General features: G+C 35.6%; 1 protein-coding gene across 1 annotated transcript; it reads left to right on the top strand.

Annotated features, from left to right (window-relative positions):
- The first annotated feature begins 6,608 nt into the window (after positions 1 to 6,608).
- On the top strand, positions 6,609 to 11,045 carry LOC121971766 (phosphomannomutase). Its single transcript, XM_042523196.1, has 11 exons — positions 6,609 to 6,966; positions 7,039 to 7,083; positions 7,188 to 7,254; positions 7,816 to 7,892; positions 8,512 to 8,547; positions 8,619 to 8,674; positions 8,758 to 8,857; positions 8,964 to 9,059; positions 9,166 to 9,255; positions 10,433 to 10,484; positions 10,773 to 11,045. Exons 1-11 carry the CDS (start codon positions 6,898 to 6,900, stop codon positions 10,826 to 10,828), a joined length of 744 nt encoding a protein of 247 aa, XP_042379130.1. The 5' UTR covers positions 6,609 to 6,897; the 3' UTR covers positions 10,829 to 11,045.
- The last annotated feature ends 13,654 nt before the right edge of the window (positions 11,046 to 24,699 follow it).

The raw sequence follows: 24,699 nt of genomic DNA on the forward strand, positions 1-24,699 counted from the left end.
AAAACTTACAAATTAAATAAAAATATACAAAAATCTTAAAAAGAAAATCAATAATTTAGGGAAGGCTCCAACCTAGTTGGTACCTCCAAAAATAATCTACCCGACAGGGTAATTAGGATTAAAAAAAAAGGACAAAGTTTAATTTTGCCTACGGTACTAGTGAAGTTTTGGATGATAGTATGTTAGGGAAGCTTAGTCTATGCATGTTTAGGAAGATATGACTTCGACCTGGTGCATTTGGCTAAGTGGAACTAACCGAAGTTACCCTTTATGAATCTTAACTAGTTATACCAAAGTTTTGTATTAAATTCAGTGGATGGGACTATTTGGAAAATCTCGAAGGATGGTTACTTTAATGATGTCCAAGTGACTCACCATAGCCCAAAAGTTTATCCAGAGAATGTCTATTTGTTGAGCTTAAAACTAAACCTGAATCTAACACAAAGTTAAACCAAATCCTGAAATTGAATCCAACTCATCTCAAAAAAATTATAGGATTCCCTGATTGGAAATTTAGATCGGGTGAAATGACTAATGATTTCAAATCGAATCGAAACACATCGAACCAATTCGAATCAAATCGAACCAATTTGAATCAAATTGAACCAATTCGAATCAAATCGAAATGAATCGAAGCGAATCGAATCGAACCAATTTGAATCAAATCGAACCAATTCGAATCAAATCGAATCGAATCGAAACAATTCGAATCGAATCGAACCAATTCGAATCGAATCGAACTAATTCGAATCAAATCGAATTGAATTGAAAAAATCGAATCGAATCGAACTAAATTAAATTAAATTAAATTTAAAATTAAATTAAAAATAATATTAAAAATAATTTTAAAAATCATTTTAAAATTATTTAAAAAAATATTTTAAAAATATTTTTTTTTTAAAATATTTTTTAAAAAATTATTTTAAAATTTTAAAAATTATTTAAAAATTCTTTTGAAAATTATTTTAAAATATTTTTAAAATGATTTAAATATTATTTTAAAAATATTTTAAAACTTATTTTAAAAATATTTCAAAACTTATTTTAAAAATATTTTTTTAAAAATTATTTTAAAATCTTTTTAAAAATATTTAGAAATTATTTTAAAATTATTTTAATAACTATTTAAAAATTATTTTAAAAATTATTTTTCAAAATTATTTTAAAAATCCTTTAAAATAACATTTTTAAAAAATTATTTTTTTAAAAACAAACTGTTTTAAAAATTCTTTAAAAAAATCATTTTAAAAATCCTTTTAACAATTATTTTAAAAATTATTTTAAAAATTCTTATTAAAAATCTAAAAAAAAATCATTTTAAAAATCTTTTTAACAATTCTTTTAAAAATTCATTTTAAAATTCATTTAAAAAATTCTTTGAAAATAATTTTAAAAAATTCTTTAAAAATTATTTTAAATTCTTTAAAAATCATTTTAAAAAATATTTTAAATTCTTTAAAAATCATTTTAAAAATTCTTTTAAAGATCTTTAAAAAAAACATTTGAAAAAAAATCATTTAAAAAATTATTTTAAAAAACTCTTTTAAAAATTCTTTAAAAATATTCTAAAAATTATTTGAAAATCATTTTAAAAATTCTTTTGAAAATCTTTTAAATAATTTAAAAATTATTTAAAAATTATTTTAACTTAAAAATTAATTTAAATTAAAAATTATTTTAAAAATTAATTTAACTTAAAAATTATTTCAAAAATTAATTTAACTTAAAAATTATTTTAAAAAATTAATTTAACTTAAAAATTATTTTAAAAATTAATTTAGATTAACAAATTAATTTAAAAATTATTTACTAAACTAAAATTAAACTAATTTAATTATGTAAACTTAAAACTTAAATAATGTTAAAAATTAAACTTTAAACTTAAAATTTAAACTCAAAATAAAACTTAAATTTTAAATTAAAATTACACTTTAAAATTAAATTTCGATTAAGTTAAACTTAAGTTATTTAAAACTTATATTAAAATTTAAATTTTAAACTTAAATTATAACTTTAAATATATACCTAATTTAAAACTTATAATTCAAACTTAATTTAAGATTTAAAATTAAAATTAAACTTAAATCTTTTTATTATTTTTTAAATTACTTTAAATTATCTTAAATTTCTTTAAAATTATTTTAAATAATAATAATAATAATTTAAAAGTTAGATATTTTATAAAATGATTAAATCTCTCAAAATTGAAACTTTAAATTTAATTAAGTAAATAATAAGTAAATAACTAAAACTTAATTGTTTAACTCTAACATTATTTGTGAACTAAGGTTGACTTGATTAGGAGCTAGATTTAACCTAATTAAAAACATTAAATTGACTCTAAATATTTTTTAATCAACAATGGCTTTACATTAAAGTATTAATGAAAATTCTAACTATTTTAATTGAAACATAATTGACTTAAATTGAACCTTACTTAACCTTGTTTAATAACTTTAATAAATTTAACTTCAAATTACTACTAACCTTAAACTAAGTTAATCCTACTTAAATGGAAGTAAATGAAAAGTTAAATTATAACGAACACTTTCATTAATCAACTCAATCAATTAATATGAAATTTTAATTATTATTGAATCAAGTAAAAGTGTGTTAAATTAAATCTCCTAAAACACTTAGGCACAAAAATATGTTAACATACCCAAATATTAATGTTAAATTCAGGGGGAGTAATAAATTCAGGGGAAGATAAATTAAGGAAGAGTAATAAATTAAGGGAATATCAAATTCAGGGGGAGGTTCAAATTTTATAATTTACTTAAAAAATTATGTGATTCAGGGGGAAAATTAATTATTTTTTCCTTTATTTTGAAATTAGTTTTTGGAAAATATTTTCTTAAAATTTTTTTCAATGTGTTTGAAAAATCTAACTTATTTTTGCAAATCTAATTTGATAAACCTATATTTGAAAACTAACTCATATAAAACTAAGTTATTTTTAAGAATTGGATCCAACTTAGTTTTGAAAGTTGATTTTGAAAATTAGATTTTACTTAGTTTTGAAAATTTATTTTTTCAAACATATTTTGAAAATGTAATAAAATTAGTTTTGAAATTTGGAACTTACAAACTTAGGTTTAAAAATTGGTTTTATTTAGTTTCGAACTTTAAACTTTTCAAATTTAATTTTGAAAATCGTATTTATCTGCTTAATCTGGAACTTACAAACTTAGTTTTGAAGTTTGATTTTTCTGCTTAGTTTTGAAATTTAAAACTTATAAACTTATAAACTTATGTTTGAAAAGTGTTCAAACTTAGTTTGAAAATTTAATAAAATTAGTATTAAAATTTGATAAACTTCATTTAAAAATTTTACTTTTGTAAAATTGTCTTTATAAAACTTATGTTTAAAAATGTGTTTTAAAAACTTACTTTTGAAATTTGGTTAATTTTGCAAAGTTTATTTTTAAAAATAATTTTCAAACTTAGCTTTTTTTGAAAAAGATAAAAAAAGAAAGCTGAAAACGAAATTTTCAAGAGTTTTCTATGCTTTTCATTTAAACTCCCCCAAGAAAATCTGACTTACACTTCTAGACTTTTCTAGACTTCCTTGCAATGTTAATTTGTTCTATGTTAATTTTTTATGAATGCCAAAGGTGGAGGGTTAGGTGGTTTAAGTTAGTTAAACAACAAATTTTTTTAAAAAAGTTGAAACAAAGCTAAGCTAACTTAACAACCTAATAAATGCTTACTTTTACTTGCATATGTTTTTCACTAACTTAACTAGGTTGTCATTTCATCAAAAAGGGGGAGATTGTTGGTGTGGTTAGCACTAACGGTCTAACTCAAGTTTTGATGAATGACAAAAATAGGTTAAGTTAGTTTCGTCATTATCTAGCATTCTGATCGAGTGTGCAAGAGAAGTCCAGACAGGTTGACAGCTGACCTGATGTTTGACACGAAGGTCAGCTAGGTCAACATGTTGATCGGATAGCTGGCACGAAGTCCAAACGGGTCGACGGGCTGACCGGATAGCTGGCACGAAGCCCAGACGGGTCGAAGGGCTGACCAGACGTCTGGCAGGTAAGTGAAGGTAAGCCACTGGAGGGGAGTGACTGTGAGGACGCACTCTCAAGAAGGGAACATTAGGCGTCGATTTGACTTAGTCCCATTTTGGATATCTAAGTTGAGATCGTGACTAGATTCTGGTCTCAAGGAGACGGAATTTAGCTAATACTCTGCTTGTTAATTTTAAACTGTGCTAACACTTTCTTTTGCAGGATAATATTATTTGTATTTTGCCTCGGACTAACTCTTTCGTGCAGGAGAAGGACTTGCTGGAGAAGAGTGGTCCGGGCGCCCGGAATGCAATATTTATCCAAAACATCGCTTTGCCACGTGGAGCACCCTGGTTGGCTCGGCTACGTCATATTCAGGACGCCCGAAAAGATCCAGGCGCCCTGAACCTCCTATATAAGGAGGGTAAAGGCTGGAGTCAAGACACGACAACAAACGATCCGCTCTCCCGTGCTCTTGCGACGTCTCCCGACAAAGTGTTGCCGTTTTTTCTTTTCTTATTGTCGGTATTAAGTTTCTATTAGCATTCTTGTACTTTAATTGTAATTACCTTTCGAATTGCTAGTGGATTGCCCATCGAAAACACCCTTGCGTGCGGGTCTTGGACTAGGAGTCGACAAAGGTTCTGAACCAAGTAAAACAACTTGCGTTAGCATTGTGTTTTCGTTTTCCGCTGCTTACTCTATACGTAATTTTTTTTAAATCGATATTCACCACCCCCCCTCCTCTATCGAATTCACGACCCAACAGTCTTGAGGAACTCGACGTGGATACGAATAGAGGCGAGGTTCGACAACGTTGTATGGTTGATGTCTTTCTCATTACAGGTAATCCATAAGGTACACCTAACATAAATTTACTTTCCGTAAAAATTTAATTATACGATTATTTTTGACATGTTGTATCATTGTATGCATGTGGTGCATGTGATGAAATAATTTAGGAATTATTATTATTTTATTTTCTATTGCGCATGTTTACGAAACGTGTTTTAGCACACACTGCATTGGACATATCCCAACATATACATAGTGTGAGACCGTAAATACGCTAGAGGGGGGGGGTGAATAGCATTTTTCGAAAATCGAGAGCGAATTACGCAGCGGAATAATAAAAGAAAAAGACTAGAAAGAAAAAGATAATCACATGCTAACACAAGTAGTTTTTATTTGGTTAGGAGCATTCAACGACTTCTACTCCAAGGTTCACACTTGTTGAATGTTTTCATTGGACAATCCACTAATAGCTCGAATGATTACAAAAGTTAAGTACAAGACCTAAAAATAATGTTATTGACAACAGAGAAAATAAGATCTTAATCGTCGGTTGTCAAAGGAGCTTTACAGAGTCGTAGGAGCTTTTTTGGAGCACTGCGTATAATAGTGAAAGTCATAACAGTTGATGTCATGAATCTGCTACTCAAAGACCCTTATATAGGCTCATTCCGGGCGCTTGGAACCCCTCCGGGTGCCTAGACCATGCTGACGTTGCTCGACCAGTCGACGTGCTCCAACTCAGCTCCTAGATAAGTTTTTTAGTCTAGGCGCCTGGACCAACTTCGGGCGCTAGGACCACCCGGGTGCCTGCGACACCCGCTCGGGCGAGCAGGTCTCGACGCTCGAAGTCCGAGCACCCGGATCCCTTCCAAGCACCTGGACTCCCCTTTTCTTTAACAGCTTCTTCCTTGCCAAAGAGAATTAGTTCAGACAACAAAAAATATATTTACTCTATAAAATAGAGTTACCACAACACAATAAAATAGTAGTAGTAATGAGATCCTGTCTCTCCGAGATCAGATCTAGTCAAGGTCTCAGCTTAGGTTTTCCAAATAGACCTAAGCTGGACCGACACCTACATTTCCTTTAAGGGGGAACACGTCCTTACTGGATCTTTCCTCAGTTGCTTACCTCCACTTACCAACTGCAGTCGCTTGACATACCTTTGACCACCAGGTCTTTCCACCAGTTGTCAGGTCCACAGATCCAATTGGATTTTAGCCGATTGTCAGGTCCCGTTGCCCCAACTGGACTTCTCGTCAAATATTGGGCCTCGCGGATCTATCTAGACTTCCCATCAGCTATCGGGTCCCACAGACCTAACTAAATTTCAGTATGGTGTTAGGTCTTTCAGACTTGTTAACTTCTACACACTTAGTAAAACAATTAGATCACAAAATACTTTAACTTTAATCCACTTATCATTCATCAAAATCTTAATTAGATCATTAATGTAAATTGCATCAACGCATAGTTATATTAATAGTAATAAAAAATTATTAAATATATAAATAAATTAAAAAAAAACCTTTTAAAATGTACCAATATATTGATAAGTTGATAACCTTCAACTCACTAACGAATTAAACAAAAATATACAATTGAAATAATCAACCAACTTCAAAATTAAGGCTGCATCCAAACTACAATTGTTAGACTAGTTTTTTTTGGTTAGTTTACGGATAATAAAAATGGAGTTAATTAATTGATAACATATAGCTTAAAGATAATTGAAATGCTATTAATTAATTGATAAAATATCTAGGGTATTTTTAAGTGAGCCTTGAAAGAATATCGGAGCGGCCGCTCATATCCTTCGGCCGCAAAAGGCGTGAGATCTGGATTCACGCGTTCTGTTTCTTATAGCGCACACAATCTTGCTACCTTTTCGTCTCTAGATCTGAGTTAATCCCATCTGCTTATTCTGGGAAATCTTTACAACCTAAGCCGTTGCTGCACTCGTCAGATCCCCTCGGCTTTGCGATCCCTCCCTCGGCTTTGCGATTTCCTTTGCGATCCCTCCCGTGTATTTGGATCCATAAAGACTCGATCTTTCGGCGATTTTTGGGTGAACTGGTGGGGAATGGCAGCGAGAATGTCCGGCGTTATCGCCCTTTTCGACGTCGATGGGACGCTCACTTCACCTAGGAAGGTTGATTTTTGGCTTCCGGGGATTGAGTGAATCCCTCTCTCTGTACAACTAACTCTTGATTTCTTTTCTTAGGAGATAACGCCGCAAATGCTCGAGTTCATGCGGGAACTCAGGAAGGTAGGCCGCAAACACTTGTCCGGATCTGCGTTTTTTTTTTTTTTTGGTGGAAATGTGGAATTTTGCTTAGTTTATCGAATGTTTAAGTGGCTTCGTTTCGGCAGGTTGTCACCGTAGGTGTTGTGGGGGGATCTGACCTGATTAAGATTACAGAACAACTTGGAAATTCAGGTCAGTTCCAACCTTTCGTTGAAACAGTATTTATATTGCAGGATGTACTCTAACGATATGATCTCATTTGCTGGTTGTATATTAAGAATGAATAACTATTAATAATTTAAAAGCTCGATTTTCAATCATTCTACGAAGCAAACAATGACGTTCTTCAACGGAAATGTCCCGTTTCGACAACCAAGTTTGATTGTCTAGTGCTGCTACTACTCCGAACCTGCAGTTTTGCTAATGGTTCTTATCACAAATGCTAGCCAAACACCTGCTGATTGACTTGAATAAAGATCAATTTTATTAACATAGTGACGTCTCTTCTACCGGCAAAGATTTAATCGTCCTTCTGTCACGCTTTCACTTAATGGATTAGCATGAACTGAGTTCAATGCTTCAATTGGTTGATTTCAAGATGAAGATATTATGTTTTATTCATTTCTTACTGCTTGAGTTGGTGAAGACAAGCAATGCTGGTTTTCCTGATATTTTATTATGGTACCATCTATATGCATCTTTACATTTCTTTATCATTGTGGTACACTCCTAATGTCTAACCTTCTTATGCAGTTCTAAATGACTATGACTATGTATTCTCTGAAAATGGTCTTCTTGCTCACAAAAATCAGAAACTAATTGGTCGACAGGTAACGATGACTTTATACTATAACTTGGTTGTCATAAGATAATATTTAGTACGATTTATATCATGGTGAATGACACTTGATCTGTTTTTCCCTCTGGAAAATATTTTTTGAAGATTAAAAAAAAAGAGGAACCAATTAATAGGCAGAAATATAATTGCATTTTCCAATATTTAGTTTTTTCTTATCTAATTTACAGGGTACTACTTGCTTTATTTAATAATTTGATCTGTAAATCTTATTTACTATAGGCTTTTATGGTTCATTGTTGTTGGACTAAACCAATGTTTGTTTGCAAAATATTATGATTTTAATTAGATCTGTTTACTATGTGGCATGCCTACAATCATTCAACCTTCTATCCCTGAACATGACAGTTTGTATCATTGACGGAGGTTTATTCTTCTATTAGTCAAGGAGCCTTGTCAATATTTTTTCTTATTTGTATTATTCATTGAAGTTTAGCTAATCATATTCAGGTAATCTAGTTCTCTTAATTTTACAGCATAAGAGAGATTCGGTGTAGAATTCAAATGAATGTTCAGTATTACACTACATAAGTTATAGAATTGTAAGTGGTTCTGGTCTTGGTAATCTAAAGAATTTCTCTGATGTCTTACAGAGTTTGAAATCATTCCTCGGGGAGGATAAATTGAAGGTGAGGTACTATATTTAGACTGCTATTTGCTACAGTGTTTAACTATAGCTAAATATTAACTTCTTTTATAGGAGTTCATTAATTTTACTCTCCATTATCTCGCTGATTTGGAGATTCCAATAAAAAGGTGACACAATATTTTTTAATAACAATTTGCAGTTTAACCTTTATACTTCCAACTCATTTCCCTTGAGAGTTATTGGTGTTCAGAGGGACTTTTATAGAGTTTCGAAGTGGAATGTTGAATGTCTCTCCAATTGGAAGGAACTGCAGCCAAGAGGAACGTGATGAATTTGAAAAATATGATAAGGCTTGTACATTTTTGTAAAATATGTTTATAATGTTCACTGTTTTGGATTTAATATTGGATGTCTCCTTGAACTATTGGTGGAATTTTATGTACTATTATCTTTTAGGTTCATAATGTACGACCGAAGATGGTCTCTGTGTTGCGTGAAAAGTTTGCACATATGGATCTAACATTCTCAATTGGGGGGCAAATAAGTTTTGACGTAAGTTAACTTATAAGTATTACAATGCGTTTATATTTTGTAGATATAATATATGACCTCAATAGCAAGATTAATCACCATTTTACTTGTTTGTTTCTGATTGTAGGTATTCCCTAGAGGTTGGGACAAGACTTACTGCTTGAAATACCTTGATGAATTTCAGGAAATCCACTTTTTCGGTGACAAAACCTACAATGTATTTTTTCTTCAACTTTCTTCTTGAGTGCCAGTTGCTTGTCTCTTTCACAAAAATTGGACTTGCTAGCAATAAGTAGTTTCACATGGATTAATTACTCTTTGCTAAGTTACTCCATAGAAATTAGTTCACAAATCTAAGTTGGATTTGATTTTATATTCATTTGGTCCTTTTTAATTGCAAATTACATCAATCTCGGACTATATACACACACTGACAGTTTAGTTTAAATGAAGATACAAGCAAATAGGGATTACTCTTTATTTCTCATGTCCAATTTGTTTACTATTCTAGGAGTAATTGCTTGACCTAGTTTAGTAAATTGAGTTTGTAAGAGAGAGGAAAGTAATCCTCAAGTAGCTAAATCTTAAATGAAAGTTCAGTACATGAATTTTATATGGTTGTTACAATAGATTTGGATGTGATATTAATCAAATCCAACTTTTGGCTATCAATAATGATGGGGTTTGAGGGATGGATGGCAATGGGTCAGATTCCATATCCTCTGTTACCATACCTGTTGGGGATTGGATATCCATCCCTATACCTATATTCATACTCATTAAAAGATTGGATATCTTCTATACTAATAATTTGTTTCTTTCCATCCAATTATCATCATTCAACAAAAGCATATTAGAATTAACATCCTATTAAAAAAGAAAATATAATTAAAAAAATAGATTAAACATCTATATAGCCCACTCCTAACGCAACAAAAAAAATAGTTATTAGGTTTTGGGAAAAGAAAATTTTCTTATATATATATATTCGGGTATTCGAGTCGGATATTGGATATCTGTAGTCTCTCTATACTCATTCATTCGGGTTGGATATCAGATCTTTTATCAGGTTTGGAGAAAATTACCATCCCCACTAATAGGCTTTAAAATCATATAGGAAAATGTATTGTAATTTTTAGATTTAGTAACTTGACTATTCATTACTGCGACCTCAAATCATTGAAATCTTGGAAATTCTTTTCTTAATCTTTCTTGGTGATACCCCAAACATATTTTTTGAAGAATGTCAAATTTGTCATTGCCAGTAAAAATAATTCTTGGTATTATATATATTTTTTCTTTAGATTACTTTACTATTGTTTGCATAAAAGAATCAGATTCTTCAACGGAGGTTTCCTCTTCATATTACTAATATGTGATTTATCAATGTTCAGGGAGGAAATGACTATGAAATATACGAGTCTGAACGAACTGTTGGTCATACAGGTATGCCTTATGGATATGGTATGCTCTTAACATGTATAGTAATTTTTCACTAAGTATTATTTTTCATGTCTAGAACAGTCGACTAGTATTATCTCATGGTTGTATCCTCGTGAAACGTCCTGAGTCATTAAATAAAAAACGATATTGTTTTTTCTGGAGTATACTCTACCTTCTTGACATGAAATAAAATTCTAATAGCAACGAAAGAACTATTAATACTTTTATCCAGTTAGTTGTAAGCTTGCTTGGTTATTCCGACTAATACAAAGATATTTGCTCTTTATGCAGTCACAAGTCCAGATGATACAGCAGCGCAGTGCAAATCTCTGTTCTTTGAAAATTAATTGGAGATGAACACATCAGATTGTTCGATTCAATACTGATACTTCCTGAAAGTTACATACAAATTCCTAATAGGTCTTCTTGTTCTCAAACATTTTATGTTCTCCAAGTTTGTAATAAATTGGCTAATTAGCCACTAGAATTTATAACAGCACAAAGTTGTTTCGCTCCTTCCCAAAGAAGTGTGATAATAAATTCTGATTTAGTTCATTTGTTTCATTGATAGTGTTTTACAATGAATTAAAGATTGAAACAGAAAATTGTTCGATGTATGTGTGGATGCAGTAATTAAGTAATGGAGATCGCCGGTAAAGGAAGCATATTTTTAAAAATAAAAAATCATAATCTTGTATCAAATTGTAATAGTCAGGAGGATTGCAAATCTAGGATTGCACTAAATTAAGTTGCAGTGAACCAAATTGAACGTGTCCATGATCTGTACATGTCGAATGTTGGATCGGTTGGAGTAAAAATTTATTAAAGTGAATGAACGTTGCTCATTGATTTGAGCTTTTATATAAGGAGGTTGCGATCACAGACAAAGGGTATATACTGAAGCTCTCTAGTTACGTTTCCTCTCGCTCTTTTCTATCGTGCATTTCTTACTCGGCGGTGTATCTATGATAATAATCGAGTATCTCTCAGTTCGTCGTGACCATCAGTGCTAGGTGTGTATCATGGTTAACCGTTATATCTTGAGAAACATGTACACTCAGTGGTGCGACCATTATGCATTGGCAGAAATCAGTCTCCGCTGATAGCCTACGATAGTCGACAGATAAATTAAATTTAATTAAATATAATTTTAATTCAACTAATTCTTCAAAATATCCAATTGATTATTCAACAAACACAAAACACACAATGCTCTTCGATTTATCAAACCTCTTATGGGAGACATTGCGGTTTGATTTCAATATGTTTTGTTCAAGCACTACCGAACTACTAGTTAAACTGACGTTGTACTGATACTCTTTGATATGCAGCACCATGATCAGATATTCGTCCCCTCGGGGCGGTGCGATGGTTAAGACATGGGGTGTTGCCACATGAGGTCTTGGGGTCGAAACTCGGCGTGACCGAGCATAACCTCCCCCATGTCTTGACCATTTGCACTAATAGCCACCCGTGATTTACCTCCTCCGTGTTAGCCTAGGGACGGGTTGGCGGGGATGCTGGGGGCGAACGAATCGTCTTTTGCCACATGATTAGATATTCGCTCAATAGCACATATATATATGAATAATATTTATAAATTAAATTTATGAGTCCTATTAATCAATAAAAAATATATTAAATATGTAAAAAAATTCTTAAAATGCACAAACAAATTGATAAGTTTATAGCTAACTAAAAAAACAAAATCTAAAAATTTTAAATAATCAAGCAAATTCTAATCAAGAGCTCCATTCAAACTCTGACAATTGTTAGACTATTTTTTTTAGTTTAAAGATAACAGAAATGATATTAATAAATTTATTATATTATATTATTAATTTATGGATTTTACTGAACCCCATAAGAAAATTTTGGTATTATTTAAATTATATACCCAACTTTCATAATGCCTGATAGCATTTTTTTTTTTATTTGCTTGGGTTTCTCCTCTGCAAGTCTTCTCTCGCACAACCTTTAGATATGAGAAAGTAATACTGATTAGAGTTGGGTCGGCTCCTTCGGCATGACCCCTCCGATGATCAAGCTAGTAATTGGTAGACAGAGAGTAAAAGAAGAAAAAGAACTCGAAGAAGAAAGAATTACCTTCACTAATTAGAAACATAAGACCATCTTACCTAGAAACTAACATTCAAGGTGTTTATATAGTTGTTAGAAGGAATCTCATATCACCTACTTTGCGTCTTTCTACTTCTTCCCGCCTTAGTAAGTGAGGGCATCGTTTCTGATGATTCGTTATGGTGCTTCCAATCCTTGACTGCCACATATGATGAAGAAGGCTTATAGGGAACCACTTTTGACACCTATTACTTATCTCTCATTCATTGATTGCCACGTATTATGTAGAAGGAATTAAGGAAACCATCTCAGAAATTCATTTCTTGTGTTTCCAATCATCGATCGCCGCGTAAAATGGGGAAAGGATTAAAGGAACTGTCTCCGACACCTCTCCATTCAACCATCACCATGTGTTGATAATCAGAAGCTTCATAGCGAAAGAGTAGTTGATTCTTTAATAGAGGCTTTTCATATAACCATTTATCAATGTTAAGGGAGGAAATGACTATGAAATATACGAATCTGAACTTGTGAATGTTTAACATGTAAAGTATGCTTAGCTTGTGGATGTTTAACATGTATAGTATGCTTTCACTAAGTATTATTTTTCATATCTAGAGTAGTTGATTAATATTAACTCATGATTGTAGCCTTGTGAAACAGCCTGAGTCATTAGATAAAAATTGATATCATTTTCTTTCGAGTATACTCTTCCTTCTTGACATGAAATAAAATTAAATAACTACTAATACTTTTATCTGGCTAATAATAAGCTTGTTTAGTTATTACCACTAATACAAAGATCTTACTATCTATATTGCCCTTAATACAAAGATCTTTTTCTATTCATTGATTTTGCTCTTTATTCAGTCACATGTCCAGATGGCATAGCAGCGCAGTATTGCAAATCTCTGTTCCTCAGAAATTAATTGAAGATGAACGCATCATATTGTGGTAATAAATTCTGATTTTGTTCATTTATTTTATTGAAAGTATTATCTAAATTATGTACCAAATTTTCATAATAATCAAATCATGTACTTTTCTCGAAATATCCCTCCTCTTTATGTATAGGTCCATTAATCCAATTTCATCTAAAATTTATTGATGGACCTAGAAAAATTTGAATCAATTTAAACCAAGATTAATGTTCTATTGGAAATCTCTTTAATGTATTATGCCTCTGAATTTAAATTTGATAGCGTAAATTGAGAAGAGTGAATTAAATTGAAAACATTAAATTAAGTTGAGAACATATTTCTAAATTTTTACCATACCAAATTAAAAATTGACAATTTATGCTATTGAATTTAGATTGAAAGCCACAGATATATTAATGAGGTTTGCAAGAGTATATTAGTTTTGAATTAAAGTGATTCGGAGTGTAGGAGGATCGGTGGTCGGCTTGAAGGGGGGTTGGATAGACGACGCCCCCAAATACTCGCTTCCTACGTATTTGTTAGCACAGCGGAATGCAAACAATACAAATATAAATACGAAAGCTAAGAAAAGAAACACAAATCGCTAACACGTTCGTTTACGTGGTTCGGAGATAACTTGCTCCTACTCCATGGCTGTCCGTAAGGTGGACGATCCCTCAATCCGTCGGTGGATTAGTCCCCGGAAACTCCGGCTAGCACAATCCTCCTTGTAGGTGGAGAAACCTCACCACAACTTGATCAAGAACACTTGGATTGCTAGAGCACTAGATGACTACTAATTAGGTTTTAACCAAGTCTAATTTTGTCACCTTGGCCGGCCATCCCAAGCTCCTTCTTATAGAGCTTGGAAGAAATCAGCAAGCTGATTTGCCCGTTACCAGTCAACTGATCCTTGCACCAGTCGACTGGTGCCAGCCAACGACTATCTATCTGTCGACTGGTCCCAGGACCAGTCGACTGATCCCAGCCATTTCGGGCACAGAGAGCTTCTGTGCTCACCACCAGTCGACTGATCCCAGTACCTGTCGACTGGTACAACCCTATACCTAGGGTTCCGATCCCGAGTACATTTCTCTCAGCACTCGGACCCTCACGACTCACTTGACTCTTCTTTGCAGCTTTGACCTCTTGCCTTCAAGCTTACTTCCTTTGACTCTTGTCTCTCGGATGCATCCAAGCCCGCGGCTCGTTCACAATGGCATCTTTCGCGTATGCCTCGAAGTCGCTTCCCTTAGCACTTGTCCTTGCTGCCTTGTCCACGGTCCCTCGGATGCTCCATCCTTCATCGTGTTGGAGTGTATATTAAAAGCCTAGTTTTTGTAAACATTTAGAATCACATTGGTCAATATCTGCATTTATTTATTAAATGTAATTGTTCAATTAATTTATATAGTAGACAACATGGAGTGTGGTGTCACACTCAAAAGATCATGTTGTCGGTTCTCTATAAATTATAAACAGTTGCTCGCGACTAAGATAGAAAGGAACAAACTATCAGTATAGTCGTAGTGTAATAAAGTATTAGTTTATCTTGACTAATAAATTACACTAATACACTTTAAGTGTATTGAGTAAGATCATTTAGGTATGTTCTTTTTGTACTGACTTAGTAAAAGAACTAAACCTTAGTTATTATGAAAGTGTGTGCTCTTAATCCTAATATAATAACAAGCACGTATATTTAATATTTATTTATTTGATTTATCAAAGGGTGAGGTTTAGCTCGATAAATCAATATGCCCGATAAGTTGGGAAATGATATTACTTATAGTGTGTGTTGTTGATTATAGAAGGAATCTGTGTCCTAGTTATCTAGGTTGAGAATGTCCCCAAGAGGAGCTCATAAGGATTGCCATGTTAAACCCTACAGGTGGACCTAGTCCAACATGACAATAAAGTTGAGTGGTACTACTCTTGGAGCTAGATATTAATTAAGTGAGTTGTCAGTAACTTACTTAATTAATGGACATTCGTAATCTTAAATACAGGGAGACAAACACACTCATGATAAGAAGGAGTCCATAATGTAATTTGGGATTGGTGCGGTAGTGCGGTAATAACTCTCTAGTGGAATGAGTTATTATCGATGAACTTGAGTTGTGTGTTCGGGGCGAACACGGGATACTCAAGCTCATCGGAAGGCCAAAACCAATTTCTCCTCTAGGTCCCTGTCGTAGCCTCATTATAGCCTCAAGTCCATCCAAATGTAAGGCTCTTCTTGGTGTCCAAGAAGAGGGTCGGACCATTGCTTGGTGACCAAGCAATGGCCGGCCACATCCTCTTGAAAGGGGTCGGCCCTATAGCTTGGTGACTAAGCTTGTAGGGGCCGGACATAATAATTCAAAAAGGGAGGGTTATTTTGAATTTTTAAAATCTTCTTTTTGTAGAAAACTATAAGTTTTAAAAGAGAGATTTTAATTTTTAAAACTTTCCTTATTTGAATTAAGCCACATGTTTAAATAGAGAGTTTAAAAGATTTTAAAACTTTTCTTTTTTAACCATCCTTATGGTTTAAGAAAAAAAAGGAAAATAAGTTTTAAAATTTAAATTTTCTATCACCGTGTTAAAAAAGGAAATTTTATAAGAGAGTTTTTAAATTTTAAAACATGGTTTTAATTTTTAGAAACTTTCCTTTTTTAACTCATACTTTAGGAAAGAGAGCTTGTAAATTTTATAAGAGGATTTCTTCTTGTAAAATTTTTAAAAATTATTTTTCCTTTCCTTTTAATTGTGGCCGGCCACCTTGCTTGGTGCCCAAGCAAGGGCCGGCCAATAGGATTAAACCAAATTCAATCCTAAACCAAATAGGATTGATCATAACCATTGATTGGTGATTGATTCAATCAAGAGGAAAGAAAATGAAAAATAAAAAGGGAAAAGGAAAAACTCTTGGATGATTTTATTTTTTATAAAAGGTTTTTCCTTATTTGCCTTGGGCAAATAATATAAAAGAAGGGGTGAGGGGGCTTCATGAAATACAACTCTTATTCTTTTCCTTGGGTGATCTCTTGGTGTGGCTGACCCTCTCCCTTCTTCCTCTCCCTTTGCTCTCTTCTCCTTGGTGGTGGTGGTGGCCGGATTTTAGAAGAAGAAGGAGGAAGTTTTTGGGTGGTGTTCATCTTGGAGGATCGTCGCCCACACGACGTCCAAGGCAAGGCGAGGAATACGGCAGAAGATCTAGAGGCCATTAGCTTACAAAGAGAAGGTATAACTGGTATTTTTCTTCCGCATCATACTAGTTATTTTTCTTTGTATGAATTCTAAATACAAGAGGCAATTATATCTAGTTTATCGAATTTATTTTTCGATTTTGTGTTTTCTTCTTTTTTGAATTTGTGATTCGATTGTTCCTTGTGGTTAACCTAGAGTTATTTAAGGAAATAAATATTAGCTTTCCTTAAAAGGTTTTGCCTAGGCGGTGGTGGTTGCTCCCATATCCAAGAAGGTCATGTGCCTCGCCATGCAGTCCTGGAAGCCAATTTTAGAAATTAATATTTATGGAATTAATAACCTAGGTAGATTTGAATCAATAGTGTTAAGTTCCGCTTGCGATTCAAATCTAAACCATTAAGAGCAGATAAGTTAAATATGGAATCAATGATGTTAAGTTCCGTCTGCGATTCCTTATTTAATTTCTAAAGAACACAATAGGTTATTTAAGAAAAGGTTCGACACTTGTACAAAAATTTTTGTACAGTGGAACCGTCACGTTTTCCTAGGTCTAACCAACACATCGGATCCAATGTCATCAAGCTGAATCACATGTGTATCCTACAAACATGCACACTCACATACACATATCAAATAACGAGAGTAATCCTAACTTAAAATCTTTGCCCAAACACCAAAACACATGGTCGCACGGACCATTGAGATTGCTCCAACAATCTCCCTTTTTTGGTGTTTGACAATACGTTTAAGTTAGGGAAAACAAATAGCAAATAAACATGCTAAAAACAATGGGCTTACGATGCCTAGGCTACACACTTGGACTTACACCACCGAATGAACTTACGTTGCCAAGACTACACACTTGGACTTACACTGCCGAATGGACTTACGTTGCCAAGGATACACACTTGGACTTACGTTGCCAAGGCTAGACACTTGGACTTACACTGCTGAAACAAAATGCAACATGCATTGGAACCTATCAAAAGGCTCCCCCTACACCTAAGCTCCCCAATGAGCTAGGATTTTTCCACAGGGATATTTAAGAATCAATCACAAGGCTCCCCCTACGCAAAGACACTTAAGATTTTCCTAACTAAACCTTACTTCTCCCCCTTTGCCTAACATCCAAAAAGTTCTCCAACAATATCCCAATTGTTGAAAATTTGTCATCTAAACTGACCCTAAACTCATGTATTTATCCCCCCATGGATCTCATACATCTAAACGAATTGACATGGTCAAGAACAACGCTGAAAAACACTATCAGGCTGATATCAGTCGACTGCCCCAAGTGTTAGTCGACTGCCCCCTTCGACACAATCTTACAGAAGCATACTGTGATCGAAAAATACTGTTACCAGTCGACTGGTATCTGCACCAGTCGACTGATACCCTATTTTTGCAAAAATCAACCTTTTCAGACCAACTTCAGAAATGCACCAGAAATTCCATAGACCTCTAAAAATTCTGAAATTTTATGGAGAGGTCTATTGTACCCTTGTCTACTTGGAAAAAATACATTACAAAATGTATCTATCACCAATCTCAAGATTCATAGAAAATCCAAAACTAGCTAAATGGTTCAATTGAATCTTGACCTAAAGACCTAGTTTTGGCATCCTCTTGATGTATTTGCCCATACTAACCCACAATGCATCCCTAGCATTGGTATATATGACATCTATACATCCAAAATCAATTGTCGTGTATTATGACCCCAATGTCATATTTCTTGCATGAAACACAACCCAATTGTGTCAATTCCCTGAGGTTGAGACTCAAATCCGTCTCCAAACCTTTTGACACATTTCATAACTCATCTAGAATCTCAAGTAGTACCCACTTGAGATCCATTGGTCATGGGTCCCAAATTGACTCTTTGAGCTCCCCCTAGAGCTCTTAGCCTTAGCCACCTCCCTAGGTGACTCATCCAGAATCGCTAGGTCACATCGGTGCACCTCCGGTGACACTTGGCCTACAAACCTAACCTTCTTAACCTTGGGCACTTTATCCTTGGTTAATTTAATCTTACCTTTAAATGGCTTTCCCTTGCCATTTATTGACTTCTCCTTTCTATAGTCATATGCAACCCTAGCATAAGACTTTCCCTTAGCATTGGAGCTACTAGATCGGTATCCCAAACCCGATCTATCATTGTTGGGTCTTTGGCTACCCAACACCATACCTAAATCCTTAGATCCAACATTGAATCTTTCTAGGGTTTCTCCAACTTATCAAGCTTTGCCTTCAAAGCTTGATTTTCCTTTTCTAGGTTCCTAAACCTAGAGTCGACATGTCCATATTGGACATTCCTAGACCTACCCATTTTTCTAGGCATATGTCTTCCCTTCTTGGGATTAATGTCTTGGGTCTCCTTGGGTCTACCATTTCTAGAGTTATCATGAATTGGTCTCCTAGGGGTTTGATCTACACTTACCCTATTCCTATCATGATATTTAAATACAAAATTTTGCATAGGCATGTAATGATTAACATTATTTTTCCTAGCATGCAAGGAGGAATGAAAATTTGAATTGCATTTCAAATTAGAGTATACCTCCCTTACCCTTGAAGCTCCCCCTTGACTTGAGCTCTTCTTCTTTTTATTCTCCTTCTCCCATTTCTTCAATTGCGCTAGCTTCTTGATCTCTCCCTTCTTGGGGCATTTTGTGTGGCAGTGACCCTTCTCTCCACACGTAAAGCATATAATGCACATTTTCCTTCTTTGGACTTCTTCATTCCTACAACCCTTGTTAGTGTCTAAAATAACTTGATTGAGTTTAGGAGTTACCTTCTTCTTACCCAATGGACACCTATTCTTCTAGTGTCCCTTCTCATTGCACCCGAAGCACACAATATGACCCTTTGACTTTGCTTCGGTGGAGGTGCTCACTAGGTTGACCTCCAAGACCTCTTCTTCGCTTGTCTTGGATTCTTCTTCACCCCTTGAGGATATGGATGATGTCTCATTTTCCTCATCTACACTTGTGGATGGCCTCTCTTCATCCTCCTCCTCGGACGTGACCGAATTCACTTCCTCTTCTTCTTTTGATGTTGAATTGGTCTCCACATCCAATTGGTCCTTCTTCTCCTCTTGGACCACTTCATCCTTTTCTTCGGATTTTTCCTCTTCGTGTGTTGGCATGAGTTCTTCCCATTGAACCTTCTTTATCTTGCTCCATAAATTGTGAGCATTCTTGTACTCACCTACACACCTCATCACATCATTAGGCAAAATATCAATTAAAATCGATATTACCTTTGAATTTGCTTTTGACCGTGAGGTTTGCTCTTCCGTCCAATATCGCGGTCGGAGTTTCTTCCCTTTCTTATCCTTCGGGACTTCGAACGGTTCCTTGATCACCATCATGGTGTCCCAATCCATATTGAAGAAGACTTCCATCTTCATCATCCAAAATGTGATGTCCCCAAGGCTTCCTCCTCCAAACTTTGGAGGTTCAATCAAACCGATCATCTTCTTGTAGTTGCTCTTCTCGGCGGTTAGTCCGGTGAAGTGCGAACCTCGCTCTGATACCACTTGTAGGAGGATCGGTGGTCGGCTTGAAGGGGGGTTGGATAGACGGCGCCCCCAAATACTCGCTTCCTATGTATCTGTTAGCACAGCGGAATACAAACAATACAAATATAAATACGAAAGCTAAGAAAGGAAACGCAAATCGCTAACACGTTCGTTTACGTGGTTCGGAGATAACTTGCTCCTACTCCACAGCTGTCCGTAAGGTGGACGATCCCTCAATTCGTCGGTGGATTAGTCCCCAGAAACTCCGGCTAGCACAATTCTCCTTGTCGGTGGAAAAACCTCACCACAACTCGATCAAGAACACTTGGATTGCTAGAGCACTAGATGACTACTAATTAGGCTTTAACCAAGTCTAATTTCGTCACTTTGGTTGGTCATCCCAAGCTCCTTCTTATAGAGCTTGGAAGAAATCAACAAGCTGATTTACCCATTACCAGTCGACTGATCCTTGCACCAGTTGACTGGTGCCAGCCCAACGACATGCCAATGACTATCTACCAGTCGACTGGTCCCAGGACCAGCCGACTGATCTCAACCATTTCGGGCACAGAGAGCTTCTGTGCTCACCACCAGTCGACTTATCCCAGTACTAGTCGACTAGTACAACCCTATAGCTAGGGTTCCCATCCCGAGTATATTTCTCTCAGCACTCGGACCCTCACAACTCACTTGACTCTTCTTTGCATCTTTCACCTCTTGCCTTCAAGCTTACTTCCTTTGGCTCTTGTCCCTCGGATGCATCCAAGCCCGCAGCTCGTCCACAATGTCATCCTTCGCGTATGCCTCGAAGTCGCTTCCCTCGGCCCTTGTCCTTGCTGCCTTGTCCACGGTCCCTCGGATGCTCCATCCTTCACCAGACTCGAAGACATCAAGCTGAATCACATGTGTATCCTGCAAACCTGCACACTCACATACACATATCATATAATGAGAGTAATCTTAACTTAAACCCTTTGCCCAAACACCAAAACACATGGTCGCACGGACCACTGGGATTGCTCCAACAAGGAGTTCTTATAGATCCATCAGTCAATTACGAATAAAACTGATTGATAGATCTACATCATTTGAAAATTCAAAAGTTTGATATATATATTTTTTAAAATCAGGGAGTTCTAGGAACCCATGAGTATCATTATCATAAGCCTTATAATGAGCTCTCATAAATTTTATCAAACCTTTGAAAATTAAACAAATTTATTGTTTTCAATTTATGCCATCGAATTTTGATCGGAGGCATAAATACATTAAGGAAGTTTTCAAGAGTAGGGGGGGGGGGGGGAGTATTTAGTGAAAATCTTATCAAATCGAACCGAATTAACTGAAGTCAATTAAATCAAACTTTTTTCGAGTCAACCAAACCAATTAAAATTTTCAACAAAAACTAAACTGACAGAACCAAAAAATCGATTAATTCAATCTTAAACCAAATTAACTGAGTACTTTTGGGTTAATTAATTAAGTCCCCATCGAAGCAAAAGCAAAAGGCAAAGAGATTGTATAACAATTGTGGTCCATGTTGATACTGAGAATTTTTAGCAGCTCTTCTTTGCATTTCAACATCAAGCAATCACAGGAGGCATAGCTCCGCTGTGGCCATATTCCATGGTGAAGTCTTACAAGTCTCCGTCTTCTTCGACTTCCTTTGTTTCCCACAAGAACCCAACATATGTTGCGATGTGGTGGAGCTGCTCAAGAGATTTAGTATTGACCTTGGTTCGAAAATAAAGATATGAAGAATAAAGAGTTGAAAATGGATATAATTTGTTCTACAAGTCAAGAACATGATCAAAAGATTTAGGGCTAACCTTGGTTCGAATTTCAAAATTTCCTCTAGATGTTCCTCTTCTGATCATTCCACTAGACTTTCCTTGCCAAAGCTGGGTGCGTTAGAGCATGGAATCCAAGAGATGTCTTATCAAAGCCGATCTGGAGAAAAGGTGCGGAGTGAAAGAGCGAAAGAAATAGCAGAAGCTCTTACATGCTTGAGACTAGATGTTGGATATTGGGGCCTAAATGGACCAATACGATTTTGAGGAGGAAAAATCGGAAGCCATCAATTGTTGAAAGTCGTAATTGACTTCAAAATTGAAATCTACGTTTCGCGTAGATAGATTTAGACTATTAATTTGCTCAAAACCGATTAAGGGTGAATGAGAAATTAATATTCAAAGTCGACCCAAAATAACGTTGGTTATTCATTAAGGAAATTTTCGATGTGCATTCCTTACTTATTAATGATGTTGAGTTATTGGAGTTAACTCAGAAAAGTACCAGGTACTCTCTGCTCAGGGGCGAGCAGGTGCTCGCACCTGTGAGCCCGCCACCCGCCACGTGCGCACGTGCGCAATGGGCGCTTTGGGCGCTTTGTAGGCGCACTTTGCAGATCCGATGGCTGATAGATCTGAGGGTCACAACTCTTAGATCTGATGGATGAGATTAAAGGGGCTATGTGAAGGGTTATAACTCTTCAGTCCGGACGGCCCAGATTAATCCACCCAAAGGTCACACCCCTCCCTAAAGCCTCTTCCTTCTGTATAAATAGAACCCTCCAGATTGGAATCAAATCACTCAACTTAATCTTCTCTTCCTCAAGTATTCACTCACTCATCTTGTGCATTCAAGAGTCCAAGAAGCCTACGAGAAGGTTCGCTGGTCTCGGAAGTCGGAGTGCTACGATTCCGAGACGATTGTCGTCGTTGTATCTTGGGAACGAATTGTAACAATCCGTTAAGCACCGTAGCGGAGCAATATTGTTTACGGAGATAGTGTCGAACACTAGCCTCGACGATCAGTTTGCATACTCCGGAATTTACCGGAAACAACAGTCGTAAACGATATTCCGTACAAACTGATATGGCTACCAACGACGTTCCAACCGCCATTCCGACCGCTGTTCCGACCGCCGTTCCGACATCCATTCCGCACGGAGAAAAGCCGGAGAAATTCACCGGAGCCGACTTCAAAAGATGGCAGCAGAAGATGCTGTTCTACTTAACAACGCTAAACCTTGTACGGTTTTTGCGTGAAGACCCGCCAGTCGCTACGGACGGTAGCAAGGCTGCTTGCGATACGTGGACGCACGGAGATTTTCTGTGTCGCAACTACATTCTCAACGCCTTGGACAACACGTTGTATAACGTGTATTGTTCATTGGAGACAGCGAAATCTTTGTGGGAATCGCTTGAGAAGAAATACAAGACCGAAAATGCCGGACTGAAGAAATTCATCGTCGGCCGGTTTCTGGATTTCAAGATGGTGGACTCAAAGAGCGTCTCATCTCAAGTCCAAGATATGCAATTAATACTGCATGATCTGGACGCCGAAGGAATGAAGCTGAACGAGTCATTCGCAGTTGCTGCGGTAATTGAGAAGCTCCCTCCGTCATGGAAGGATTTCAAGAATTACCTAAAGCATAAGCAAAAGGAGATAGGGCTGCAAGACCTGATCCTGAGGCTACGAATAGAGGAGGATAATCGAAAGTTATCCGACTGCAGAGGAACCAAGCGGACTATAGACGATATGTCCAACCTGGTCGAGCCGAACGCTAAAAAGCCGAAACAGTTCAAGAAGAAGGCACAAGCGAAGAAGTTCAAGGGATCCTGCTACAACTGTGGAAAGGCAGGACACCTGTCCAAGGACTGCAGACGCCCGAAGAAGCCAACCAAGGGGCCAAAGGATGCTGCGAACCACGTCGCAACCTCTCTTGAGGACTTGGATCTCACTGCGGTTGTATTTGAAGCCAACTTGGTGGATACCAACCCGAAGCAGTGGTTCATTGATACTGGAGCAACTCGTCATATCTGTTCCGATAAGGCGATGTTCTCCAAGTATACTCCGATAAATGGCAGGAAGCTCTATATGGGTAATTCCACGGCGTCGCCAATTGTCGGACTCGGAAAGTTGTTACGAAGATGACGTCCGGAAAGGAGCTAACCCCCATTGATGTACTACATGGTCCCGACAACCATAAGAACCTAGTTTCTGGAGCGGCACTAGTTAAGGCCGGATTTAGGCTAGTGTTCCAGTCAGACAACTTTGTACTTACGAAGAATAATATCTTCGTAGGAAAGGGGTACCTAGAAAAGGGTCTATTCAAAATGGTTGTAATGCATGTTGAAATATTGATGGTAATAAAATAAATGCTTCCAGCTATGTTGTTGAGTGTTTTAATTTGTGGCATGATCGACTCGGACATGTGCATAATAATACTCTTAAACGTCTCGTCAAATTAAATTTATTACCAAACGTCAATGTTGACGGAACACACAAATGTGAAGTGTGCGTGGAAGCAAAAAATGACGAAACTACCTTTTCATTCGGTGGAAAGGTCAACGACTCCTCTAGAGTTAATACATAGTGATCTATGCGACTTGAAATTTGTGCAAACTAGAGGAGGTAAAAAGTATTTTATTACTTTTATCGATGACTACACAAAGTTCTGTTATGTCTTTCTTTTAAGAAGTAAAGACGAAGCCCTAGA

This window comes from Zingiber officinale, chromosome 4A (genome assembly GCF_018446385.1).
Source record: "Zingiber officinale cultivar Zhangliang chromosome 4A, Zo_v1.1, whole genome shotgun sequence".
Taxonomy (NCBI): Eukaryota; Viridiplantae; Streptophyta; class Magnoliopsida; order Zingiberales; family Zingiberaceae; genus Zingiber; species Zingiber officinale.